General features: G+C 39.4%; 1 protein-coding gene across 13 annotated transcripts in view; it reads right to left on the reverse strand.

Annotated features, from left to right (window-relative positions):
- Positions 1-10,576: 10,576 nt before the first annotated feature.
- MCTP1 (multiple C2 and transmembrane domain containing 1) overlaps positions 10,577-13,832 on the reverse strand; it is a 180,321-nt gene continuing 177,065 nt past the window's right edge. For all 13 annotated transcript variants that reach the window (XM_083576633.1, XM_083576639.1, XM_083576641.1 and 10 more), the window contains 3 exons: positions 13,220-13,329; positions 12,197-12,294; positions 10,577-10,689 (listed from right to left, as the gene is read on the reverse strand). In XM_083576633.1, coding sequence (XP_083432759.1) covers positions 10,618-10,689; positions 12,197-12,294; positions 13,220-13,329 — 280 coding nt within the window. In that variant the 3' untranslated portion in view covers positions 10,577-10,617. The remainder of the gene's footprint in view (positions 10,690-12,196; positions 12,295-13,219; positions 13,330-13,832) is intronic.

The raw sequence follows: 13,832 nt of genomic DNA on the forward strand, positions 1-13,832 counted from the left end.
CTAATACTGTCATTCTCAAATTATGAGGCAGCCCACCTTGGGTGGTGTGGGGGAATTTGGAAGATTTAAGGCAGGGTATGTTAATTATCTTGTGTAGGAGGCAACAGTATCTAGGGGAAGTCAAAGTTTCCATAAAACATGCCCTAAGATTGGACTCTTATTAAAGCTTTATAAATGTAATTTGGAACCAAAAACCATTAAATAAATTAAAATGGTTGAAGCATAGCTTCATTATGTATGTTCATTAAACATTTTGTAATTTGAAAAAAAAAGTATTAAAAAAAATCAATGCTAATTTGAAACAAAATTCAGGAGACCTTAGGCTAAAGCAGCACTTTGCAAGATAAGTGGGACTGGTGTAGTGTTGGACTAGGACTGAAGAGGCCTGGTTTTGAAATCTGTCCTGAAGCTCACTGGGTGCTCTTCGTTCAGTTACCAGATCTTAGCCTAACATACCTCACAGAGCTGTTGTGAGACTGAAATGGCACAGGGCCTTGAACTCCTTGGAGAGTAGATGTACACAGTTTCTAAATATGCCCATGGGAAACCCATGTGTAGAAACTGAGCACATCATCACTTGTCCCAACTCTAAAAATGGAGCTAGAACATAGCCACTCTAGATAGTAGCCAACAATAGCGTTATCAGATAGGTATAGATTTATGTAACACGCAGAGGACTAATCTACAAATGATTGTGTACAGAACTCTTTAATCCCAAGGCATTTTGAGATTTGATTTTGCAAGGTAAATATTAGGGAGCTACTCATCTATGTAAATCATAGAATCATATAGTGTTGGAAGGTACCCAAAGGGTCATCTAGTTCAACCCCCTGCAATGCAGGAATCTTTTTGCCCAATGGTGCTCGAACCCACAACCTTTAAGAGTTTCATGCTCTACTGATTGAGCTATCCCAAATAATGAACTTATTTAATCATTTTGAATAGTTCAGTGAGCCTTCTGCCTTAACCATTTAACCTGCAATGCAGGAATATGCCAGTGTCCCATATGGGAATCCAAACTGCAACCTTGTTATCAGCACCACACTAGCCAACTGAAGTCCTGCTACAGTACAACCCAAAAAATACAAATTTGTGTTATAATACCATCAGAACAGAGATGATATGAGCCAGGCATAAATGCAACCATTCAAGAGTCAAGCCTACCAGTATTTCCTAAGAGCAATGTTAATATATGGTCACATCTGAAGATGTCCACTAAAATTTGGTTTATAAAAACCTGATTCAATACCAATTTCTGCTAAAAAATGTCAGTCCCACGCTAAATATTTTTAATGCATAGGACTGGTTACACAAGCTGTTAACAGTAGAGAGTAAATTGCAGAAAACATCCCAATTCATAATAATGAATAGTGAAAGTTCATTTATTAACAGTGCTTAAAGTACACTTCCCTCTGTAGGTACAAAAAAAGTTTTAGTTAATATAAACCACATCATAATGCTCTAAATTTTGCTTTCTAAATATCTCCACTGAAAATTCTTCCATGTTCACGTGAGCAAGTGCTTATCAGCATCTTAAAACCACACTGCGTTTAAAGTATTATTTTCAAGTTTTAATTGTTGGTGACATTTCTGACCATGCTGAGTTCCCCATTTATCTGTACAGTAGCTTATATTTTCTGCTTCACAGTAAGTCTATGTTACCGAAACAACTCTGATCCTTATGTGCTTTTTTATAATGAGGTCTTATTACATTATCTGAAATGTCCTAAAATTTCTCTGTTATGTGCTAAACTCTCTGAGAAGAATAAATGTGATGTGTCAGTTTGATGTGGTCAGCCTATCATTAGTTTAGACCTTTTCAAAGCAGACCTTCTCTGTGTGGGGGACATGCTATCTATAATGGCTCTTAAACTGCTAAAGATGGATTTTTTTTCATATGGATACCATGTGGATTGATGATAACGTAGTCTATCTCCTCTATCAACCCCTTATGATTTTAGGAGTGTTCATGGAACATGAAGAATTGCTTGTTCCCTGATGTGCCTTTTCAGACTCAGCACAAAAAGAAGGGAGGGAACTGATAAGATTAAATGACTGAGTACACTTATCAAAGGCTCTGTCATGGATGTATTTATAGGGAGTTCACTCCTGTTATTAAATTAAGACTTTTTTTACCCTTGGCAAATTCATAAAAAAACCCGCTTTTGAAAGTATGCGGTACTGCAGCAAAAGCTGAAGTAGGTGTAGGGAGCAAGCCTTTGAACTATTACTGACCTGTTTGCCTACAACAAGTTCCAACCATTCTTAGGTTTGCTATCCTTTCAAAGACAGGCTACATCATGATGCTTTCTGAGTCCATAGCAAAAAATTTATTCTATCCCCAAAGAAGCTTTATAACCAGATGGACTGCGTTCATCTCATTTTATGGCTTTTCCATTTAATACTTGCTGTGATGGCTCCAGTTTTTCTAAACATATTCTTAAGTGAAAGCCTCCATTATCCCTAACAATGGTTCATGGAAGATGAATTTCAACAGTATGTGGTGGCATTTTAGCTATTTGGGACTGCTGGCTCTAGTATGCAATGTTTCTAGGATGTTAGTGAAAAGCTGCCTAGATTGAGGAGGACAGAGAAAGGGTCTAATGTCCTGTTTCTCCAGCCAACCAAGAGATGCTTCCCAATAGCCCTCTGCACAGAGGTTGCACCCACACAATATAGGAGTCAAGATCAGTATTTCAGCAATTACAATGCTGAAAAGGAAAGGAAATGTATGAATAATCAGTTTGCAGTCATGTAAATCAATAGGAGAGAGTTCACATACAGGAGCATGATGGGAGTGTGATTAAGGACTACTTCAGGAATGGGAACTGGCTGCCTTCCAGATGCTGGAGTCCAGTTCTCATCAGCCTCAGCCAGCACAGCCATTGGCCAGGGATGTGTGGTCCAGCAACATCTGCATGTTTTGGACAAAGTGGATAGAAATAGGTTTCTCTCTCTCCCATCTCCTAGAATACCAGATTCTAGATGCCATAATTCTCGAACATGGGACAATCCAAAGAAGCAGAATGCTGGAGAACAGAAGTACTTCTTTGCATTCTGCATTGTTAAAGAATGGAATTCATAAAGCCAGGATGTGATAATAACCACCAGCTTAAACAGCTTTGAAAAGGTGTTGCCAAATTCTTGATTAAGAAGCCTAATAATGGCTACTAGTCACAATGACTATATTTTAACAGTTGCCAGGAAGCACGAGAGACTGCTGTTGCACATATGTCCTGCTTGTGGGGCTGTCGTGGACAACTAGTGGTTCCTTGGGAGAAAAGGAGGCTGGACTAAATGGTCGTTTCCTCTTAAGTTCTTGCATGATGTGGTGGTAGTGATTTCACCACTAGTGCATAGTTAAAGGAGAGGTTTAGAACAGGTGTTTGTGCAGATGGCTATTTCCAACGTTTCAGGAATGCAGAATTAACCAATTTAAAAGGAAAACAACATTGGTTACAAACAGGTTTTCAGGCTTGACTTTGAATTTCCTGAGGCTCTCCTGGATTGTTGCCCGAAAATTACAGCACCTTTTATGTTTTAATAGAGAAATGACGGAATGAGCATACCCTATTGCAACTTTGTGATTGCTACAAAATAATTTTAGTTTAGTTTTTTGAACAATTACATTTTGCCCACATTTGTAATCCACAAAATAATGGCTGCCACATCTAATGGCTGCGCTAGAGCAGTGGCATCAGCTTGCGGCCACATTGTGGCCATTCTCCCCCTTCCTCCCAGAATGCTCCTGGGAATGATGCTGTGTCATGACAAGGTGCCATTCCCAGAGGTATTCCATCCCAGAAAAGTTACTTGAAGTGGCATTAAGTTTGTCATTCATTAGGTTTTTAAAAGAGGAGGGGAAAAGAAAAGAACCACCCTCAGCAATCTTGCATTTAGAAAGGTAAAATTATAATTACTTTTAATGTGCCCATCCTTTGAAAGCAACCAATTACCCCCTCCCTCACTTTCACACGGGACGAATGGTCTTACAAAAATAGGCAGAGGAATATATTTTGTGTAACTTGAGCCCCAAAGCATTTTCCTTCAAATGACAATCCAAGTTGGGACTTATTTCACTGCAGCAGTGGAGACAGAACAGAGCCAGTAGCCATTGATAGACAAATTAATGAAGGATAAGACAGATGGCTTTACATCATGTGGGAGTTAATTCCATAGTTTAACCATGAAGAAATCCTTTGTTTAATTCTGCCCTGGATCTACCAATATTCAGCTTAATTGAACCCCCCAAATTATAATGTTATGAGGGAGGGAGAAAAACTTTTCTCTAGCCAATTCTCCACATCATGCTTAATTTTCTATGCCTCTATCATGTCTCCTCTTGTTTTTCTGCAAATGAAAAAGCCTCAAATTTTGCCTCTGAAATTTGATGATTTTGCAGACAAGCCAAGGAGGATTGAACTCCCTGTGCAGCTGATGGGGGTGGCAATTTTGCTTTCACTAAGTATTGGCTGAACAAGCACCCGTTCCACCTCCACATGTAGTGGGAGTGTCCCAAAATCCAACTATTCTGGACAACAGTCATACGAGAAATATGTAAAATAACCAAGCAAGTATTAGAAATCACCCCAGAAATGGCCCTACTAAACATCTTCCAAGACAACAATGCCCACTTACGCCACAAAGAACTCATAACCCACCTACTCTCAGCAGCCAGAAACATCATAACCAGACACTGGAGAGACCTGTCAGGAATAAAATGGACCAATGGTACCAAATAGTATGGGAAACAGCCTTACTAGACAAAATAACCAATAAACTGAAACTGACACGGGGACAAACAGAAGAAGACTCCTTGGCTCCCCTTTATCACATACACAGCCCAACAAGCCAATGACAAAAATCCACCAAAAGCATACAAATCAATATGGCTAACCTGATCCAAAACACCCACCCACCCCACTCACACATGAAAACAAAGATCACCACAGCCAACCACAAATGAACAACCACCCCCTAGGCCAACCCCAATCCCTCTCACCACCAAAGGAACACAAGTGAACAGCAGAGAACCCACACAAGCAACGCTGACACAAAAGCCCACATATATTAAGTAAAATAGAAACATCACCACCTGACCCCACCCCCACTCATATTTTTTTCCCCTACACCTCTTTCCCCCTATTCTTCCTAATGTCTCAACAAATGAAATCGATTTGTAAAAAAATATTTAAAAAATTGTTACGTGGGGGGAAAAAATGAGAGACATTGCACATACCTTTGTAAATCAAGAAAATCTTTAATAAAGATACATTTAAAAAAACAAAACAAAAAACCAAGCACCTGATCCAGCTGCCTCTATCAAGCATGGGGCAGGTGGACATGATCTGGGGAAAACAACTGCAAGAGCCAAATTGGGAAGCCTGCAGTTCACCATTTCTGATTCATATGCCCTCAAAAAATACAAATGCATTTATGAGGCAGGAATTGCCTTTGCAGAAGCCATGCTGATTCTGCTTCAGCTAGACTGGTTCTTCTATCTGCTTCAAAAATTAATCTTTAATAACGCTTTCCACCAGTTTTACCCATTCTTGGTTGGGGAAAAGGGGCCGCTGCTTGCAGGATCAAGCTGAGTACAGCTTTTCTTGACTGTTCGAAACTTTTCTTAGCATCTCTGCTTTAATACTATACTCAACAACATCCTTATTATGAGTATTTCTGTTTGCAATCATCAGTTAACAGACTATGTTTACGTTCATAATCATTACAGGAATCTCAAGATAGTGTGTGGTGTGTGAGAGAGAAAAGGGACAGGAAGAGACTACCGGCTATTCAGAAAGTTCGAATTTCTGCTTAATTCTCTTCCCTGTCCCCAATTCTGCCACTGTTTCAGATGTGCTGCAAAGCACCCATCCATTAATGGCAAGCCAAGACCTGCCCACCTGCAGTGCATATCTCCTTAAAACATCTAGCGGCTTCCTCCTTCAACCACCACCTGGAGGTGCCCAAGAACCTTGAATAGTTTGATGAAGGCTTCCTCAGCCTGGTGCCCTCCCAATATTTTGCCTGCATCAGCCCCAGTCAGCATAGCCAATAGTCAGCAATAGTGGGAAATGGAATCTTTGTTGGTCCACTTACCCAGCCAGTCCTGATATTCTTGCTGCTCTATTCCTCCTCCTCTTTCCCCCCTCCTGCTTCGGAATGTATGAAAACACTGGCTTCACTATTACCCCACCCCCTGAACTGATTGACAGCCCTGTCAGGCTTGGCAGCTTGAAGTAGGCCCCAGCTGGAGGCTTTGCTGGGTGTGGCAGATGGGACCATCAGTGGAGGCGGTGAGTTTCACCACCTGCTCAGCCAGACCTATACTCACTGCCACATTCCTCCTCTTTCTTTGTTTCCTCCCTATTTGTGGAGCACCTGGCACCATTGTTGTCTGTTTTTAGGCACCAGGCAAAAGCATTTCTATTTACTCAGTCCCTTGGTCTTTAATTGGGAGAATAACCAGTTATGTCTGTGGACTCTTTGTGCCCTCCTTTTAAGTGGTGTGGTATGTAGGATGTCATACATAACACAAGGGCATTTTCTATCCTGTTTTTAAATTAGGTTTTAATGTCCCTTGTTCTTTCTACAATATAACTTGTTTTGAGACACTTTGGCGTAAAAAGCAGCAAATAAATAAAAGAAATAGTCCGTAACGTCTGGAGGGAAGCAAGTGGAGGGAAGCTTGATCTGACACATCACAAAACACTTAGCAAAACCGCACAGGGGTGGCATGGTGACAATGGGAAGAGTCATGCTATGATGAGGTGCACCTCCATATTCTGCTTCCCATAAGTAGAGGGAGCAGATTGCAGCCACTCTGACGGGCATGGTTCCTGTCAAATCTCTGAAGGGAGTGCACTCTCTGTTCCAGAAACTGCAGACCTAGCCAAATATTCCTGGTCACTAGTTTAAAATGGTTGCTTTTTCATTTTGTTCGCAGCTTCAACTTGTAGGTCTGCTCAGGGTACCAAGCTCAGAACTTTGTAGTTGCTTGCACTTTAAAGCTCCCATGTCTGAAGCCGTGCAACCTTAAGACTACATCAAGGCTGCACTCCTATATACATTTATTTGGATGAAAATTCTATTGAACTTGATGGGAAATACTTCCAAGTAAAAGTACATAAACCTCAGGCTCAAAGGATCGCTTCAGACCGAACTGTGGAAAATGTGACTTGAAAGTGTGACCTGATTTCCACTCTACTGGATTAAAGAAAAACACAAACACCCAAAATACTATTTCCATCTCTCTCTCTCATTGCATTTCAAACAGTAATTCATGAAACATCTACTGTGAAAAATGAACATTTTTCTCCCTAAGTGATATTTGAAAATTACAGCTATGAATGGATTTTAGCAGTAGATAGAAAACCTAAACATTTTGCAAATTTCTTTTGTCTCCCTCAATAGATTTAAAATTGTTTATAGCAAATGTTGTTCTACTACAAAGCAGCTTTATGTGCTTCTGAAAGCAAATGCCTTTTTAAAAAATGCCTGAGGTGAGTTATCAAAATAAGGACACTAACAGGTGTAGATGCTCACTCCAGAATTAATTTTATCACACAGAGCATCTTGAAACACTTGACGCTTAAGGCAGGCTTATTCCCCGAAGAAGTTTCCTCTCCAAAGGAGAACATCAACAGCTTACAGACAAGTCACTAACAGAAATATGAAAAACTTGGTACTAATTATTTCATGCAAACTCTCTTGCATGGATTCTAAGCTTGTAAACTTAGCAGTAACCCTTGATAAATGTGTGGAAAGGCAAAGCATGTTCTCAGGCAGGAAAAACGTGGTTTATTTACTCATTCAGCAGCTGAATTCCAGCTGTGATACTCTACCTGGTGCTATGAAAAGATACTGCTGAGTCTCATGATTACGCAGCACAGATATTTATTTGGCACGCACCTGAATTCTATATGAATTTATGGAGTAGTCCACATTTGGAATACCATGTGCAGTTCTGGTAACCTCATCTTAAAAAGACCTGGGAAAGTACAGAAAGGGAAAACAAAATTACTACGTGGATGGAACTTCCATATAATAAATGGAGAACAGGAATGAAGCCGATAAAAAAAAATGCATGTTTTGAAGAAAATGAGGAGACAAGGTTTTATCCCTCCTGTTATTAGGACTTGGAATCATTCAATGAAACTGACTGATTAACTGTATATTCAGGACAGACAAATGGCACTTTTGCACACACCATGCAATTCATTTACAGAATGTACTGACATGAGTTTAGATGGCTTCAAAAGGGGATCAGACAAACTCATGGGTGATAAGTTCGAATGGCTATTAATGGTAGCTGATTGGAATCTCAGTACTCAGTGTGCCACTGAACATACAGCAGGAGAGGTCTGTAGTCTTTATGTCATCCTTGTGGGCTTCCTAGGGTCATCCCTGCATTGCAGGGTGTTGGACTAGATGATCCTTAGATCCCTTCCAACTCTTCTATGGTTCTATGATCTGGTTAACCATTGCAGAAACCAAAAGGCAACAGCCCCCTGCAGGTGAAGAGCTCAGATTGGGAGATTCAAAGGCAGCAATTCCAAGTGCATTTATAACTCTAGGAGAGAAAATAACTTCTCTAAGCAGTCACCAATATTACTTTTAATTGCTGGCCCCAATCCAAAGTGGTCATTATAGATGTTTTCCCATCTATTTGCTCTCCCTGAGCATGGGAGAGTGGGGAGTATATGAACTCTTTCTTCTTTATCCCATAATGTTTCACACAGTAAATCAATTGTTTGTCATATGAGTTTAATGGCATAAATAAGTTAGGTCAGCATTTTGTACAGGGGGAAAAAAAGCCCACAGAATGATAGATAATAGTAAGTGAACAAATAAAGAGAAAAGTCTTCATGTATTATGTAACAGGTTTTCACTGTGAACAAAATATTCCAGACTAAAAGAAATTATCAACATTAATACAGACGATTCAATAGGTTGACTTCATTAATGGCATATTTGTTCATCAGCAATAAACAGAGACACGACCTGCATACATGTGCATATTGAGTAAGTCACGATCACCTGGCTACATAACCAGAACATGTTCGGGTCAAGTCTTCCCTGCAGATACATAACTTGTTTGGCATTCTTTCAAGCATGTTGTATAAATAGGCAATTTCAAAATAGTTCTTTTGTAAGAAACAGCAACACATCTCTAAGATAAAAATAATTTTCAAAATCAGCTTTCATGAGAAATGTAGTTTAAGAATACCTTTAGATGTAAATTAATGTATATACATTTTCCTGTGCATATACTATTGAATATTTCTCTCTCAAAAAAAGTACTATTTTAACAGTAAGTAGTGCAATAGAATCTGGTAAGCAGCCACCACGCAGACTGAATGTTCTGTAATGAAGAGTGTGGAATCTCTTTCCCCCCTGAGGGCACAAATCCATTAGTTCTTAATTGGTCCTTTTGACATCCACTGCAGGTTTTCTGTAAGGACTACATGATAAGGTCCTTAGGTGTACAGACTCAACTCAAGAGCTCCACTGGTCACAGTTTAAGAATATACTCCTAGCCACTCATTATGCAATGGCAATGTTTTGAAATGTAAACCATATTCCCATCTGCCACAATTTAAAAAATGCTTTCCACGCAACAGGGCACTTAACTATCAGGAGGACTGATTAGGTGAATCAAATGAACAAACAAAACAGGTATATAAATTCAGCCCACATTGTTTCTTTTTCATTTGCCACAGTACTAGGTCAAGTGCTATGCTGTAAAGCCTTTTAAAATGGCCTTTTGATTAGGAAGCAAACAGATTTTAGTATTGACATACTATATGTGCACAAAAGGTGTTCACAGCCTGACACCTGAAGCAATATGGTTTTAATCTGATAATATTTCTTTCACTACTGAACGATATGCAGGTTCTTCACTAGGCTAAGTACAAATCAAGATTAGTGGCAATATAAAAAGTTAAAGATGCAATCCGTTATAAACCTGGCAGTATTTTAGATACAGGTATATTTTTTTTCAAAGTCTTGTGGTGGAATGATAAAAGTGTTAAGAACTTCTTTAAATCTTTGGAGCTCCAGTAAGACATTTGCGTTTAGTGTATATATAGCTTGCTTTTTAGGCAAGCCCTAGTCAGTTTGTTTATTTGCAGCAGGGTCTAATTACAGTTTTATTTCTTTTGGATGAAACACACAAATAAGTGCCTTTGCTCTGTTCTTCTGGCAAAATGTATAAAATATAAAAAAGAGTGATCTTCTTTGGATAAAAGGATGGGTCATGCATAAATCCTCAGTTAGCTTTTAAAAATTAACCAGAGCATGAGTTTAAAAATGTATCTTTTACTTATCCAGTCATGTGTGCCTATCATATCACTTACCATTTCACATTCATGCTATAAATGGACTCCAACAAAACTCCAGCTTAAACTAAATTTGAAGCCTTCGTCATAACTCTGTCCAACTTCAAGTGCAATTTCACTGATAAATCCCTTTGTACAGTATTTATAAATTTTCCCATTATGAATAAAAGGCAAAATAAATAAAGCTTAGAGAGAGGAAATGCTCCTTAGGTCTAGAGCTTTTTAGTCCCCCCCCCCCCCTTGAACAGATGATGGTCTCCTCAGCACACAGATTTGGCTAGCCAGGGTTGTTTTTCTTCCTCTTACTTGGACTGTGGGTAGGATCATGTTTCAGTTCTTGGTACTGCACCTGTTTAAACACAAAGTTAAGAGAGAAATTTCAACTCAACACAACCACAAGATTTCTTTTTTTAAATATCCATGCAAAGGAGTAAGGAAGTATTCTTGCTCTCACACCTACAAGCTATTTGAGCCCTGCACCCCAAAGGTCAAAAACTTTTATGTATTGCTAGGAGGAAAAGCAACGCAAGGAAAATAATGCCAGGAAATAATGCAGTATGGTGGCAGAAACTTCAGTGAAGTCTCCCCCACGGGATACGACTTTAAAAATGAACAGTACCTACTTTATAAACTTCTTTACAGAATTGTAGAGTTTGAAGGGACCACAAGGGTCATCTAATCCAACCCCCTGCAGTGGAAAAACCTTTTGCCCAACATGGGGCTCCAACCTATGACCCTGAGATTAAGAGTCTCTTGCTATACCAACAGAGAGCTCCCAGTTGTATAATGACATCCTCAAAATAATGTGGCCCACCTTGTCAGGAACATTAAAACTGCAGGTATCCAGGTGTCTTTCTACTGATGTTTCAGCTATTTTAAACAGTTTCAAATTCAACCCTCAGTTAATAGCAAAGAAAATGTTTTATATAAACAGACAACACACACATCTGCAAATATGATTTTATGTGCACAGTGTGCAATAGCCTTACGTTTTTGAAAATGTCCCCATCATGCAATGAACTGTTCAAGAATAATTTCCACCATCAGTGAACGGTGGCGACAATTCCATATGACCATCTTGCTGCTATGAAATACTGGGCAAAGTTGTCTGCTCATGCTTATAAGCTGATACCTTCCGCTTTCATCTTCCTGTTTGCTACCACAGGCTATGCATGGTTGAAGAGAGGAGTGTCTGGCAAAACAGCCTGGCACTACATTGTCTCTATATCTGGCACAGGGGCATGCCAAGTGGGATGCTTTGCCGCTGCCACCCCCAAACAGCAGGCCTCTGTGACATATACATAGGCCTATTTGGAATGCAGAACTAGTTTTAAGATTATTATTTTTTTAAAAATCCCCGCAAAAGAAACCTATGCCTATTACAAAATCAATAGACAATAAATAATGAATGGAAGCTTTTGAGATGCTTCCTTGTTATATATCTGTCTATCTGTCTGTCTGCCAGAACTGTAACTGAACGTATTACATTAAAAATTGCCAAAATGTGAAACTTTAGCATCATGTGCAAGTACAGTGGTACCTCGGGTTAAGTACTTAATTCGTTCCAGATGTCCATTCTTAACCTGAAACTGTTCTTAACCTGAAGCACCACTTTAGCTAATGGGGCCTCCTGCTGCCGCTGCGCCGCCAGAGCACAATTTCTGTTCTCATCCTGAAGCAAAGTTCTTAACCTGAAGCACTATTTCTGGGTTAGTGGAGTCTGTAATCTGAAGCATATGTAACCTGAAGCGTATGTAACCTGAAGCGTATGTAACCTGAGGTACCACTGTACACGTAAAATTAACACTGCCTGATAATAGTAATTAATGAGTTTAAGATCAAAGTCAAATGCATACCAGTTGCACATCTGAAGGAACTCTGGAAAGGAAATCAAGTACTTCATTGTTATCGATTGCATATGGACTTCGGAGCTTCTTTGTAAATTTATTGATCCCTAAATAAAGTGATAAATCATATTAATACATTGTCCAGTGGCTCTTACAATGATATTAAGACACAATTGGCTACAAACCCATTCTTGCCAAGTGCTCCTATTATTCTCACTTTTCTTCCTTTCTTCCTTGGGGCAGAGGGAATTTTCATTTTGCCTTCTGGTCCCAACCAGTAAATCAAATGAACATTTTTTACTAACTAAAGGCCTCCCAAGTTTAGTGTTTAATTGAAACACCTTTTAACTCTCACTCATCACATGCCATTCTACACTGCTGGTTACTTTAAAGCAAGACTAGCCAACATGGTGTCCTTAAGATGCTTTTGGACTCCCATCATGGCCAGCAAGCATGGTCAATGGTCAGGGATGGCAGAAATTGCAGTCCAATAACATCTAGAGGGCACAATGTAGGCTATTCCTGCTCTAAAATGCACACAAATGCACACTTTAAAAAATGTATGAAGCAGCCTGTGTAATATACATGTATCTTTTCTGTTCATTTAAAGGTGACCTCTCATTGCTAGTTCATAGGAACTGCCTCTATATATTTCCATTTGATAAAAGGCTAAACAAAAGCATATTGTCCTAAATGTGCTATATAAATTGAAATGCCACTATTTTTATATAAGTGGTGAAAATAAATCAGAGTTATATCTAGACAAAGCTACAGTTTGATATATGAAGAATCCTCATGGATACATGTTTATAGCATGATTAAGTCTAAGATGCTGGGCAAGAAAAATGTGTTTTGCAGGTGAGTCTAAATCTTTACACAGTTGTGATTTCTAACTAACCTGTCTGTTTCCATCATGTAGTAGCTTCATGACCATAAATACAGAAAACTACTGACAATATAACTCATCCCTTATAAACAGTTTGTTCTATGTGGCATAGACAGGTTTGGAGGGGAAAGAAAGGCTTTACTTACCCCAGACAAGGACAATGTATCTCAGTGGAGTGAAATACAGGATGACTGTGAACACACAGAGGGCAACAATTGCCAGCCAGCTCAAGAACGGAACAGTCCAATTGAATGTACTGAACGAAAAAATTAACAGAAGTAAGGCACGTTGTCTCCTCCCATCCCTTCCTACCAACTTCTTAGCAATTTGACACACTGCCAAATTGAACATGGTATTGTAATGAAATGAAATGAAATGAAATGAGGAAGGGGAATAAAATACTCTGGGACCCTTCGGTTTTTAAAAATAGTTGCAAGGTTGTATTCTGCAGAAAGAGAGACTACTGAAGAAGTCAGACTGATTGGACAAATTTAGCCTGGCAGATTCCCTTTCATTGAGAAAATGTCCCTTTGCATAACTAAAGAGATGGTGAAGTAGAGGTGATCTTGCTATGTCTTTCTTCCCCCCGCTTCCCCAGTTAGAGGTCAACTCCTCAAGGAACCTCTCCATCTGAAAGACAACAGTAGACTTGTAGCCTTGGAACAGAGTCTGAAATGCAAGACTTGCTCTCTACGAAAAACCCAGTGCTATGGAATCTGGGAGTCCCCTAAGAACCAAATGGCAGAGTAGGATGAGTGA

The sequence above is a fragment of the Podarcis filfolensis genome (assembly GCF_964270895.1).
Source record: "Podarcis filfolensis genome assembly, chromosome: 11".
Lineage (NCBI taxonomy): Eukaryota > Metazoa > Chordata > Lepidosauria > Squamata > Lacertidae > Podarcis > Podarcis filfolensis.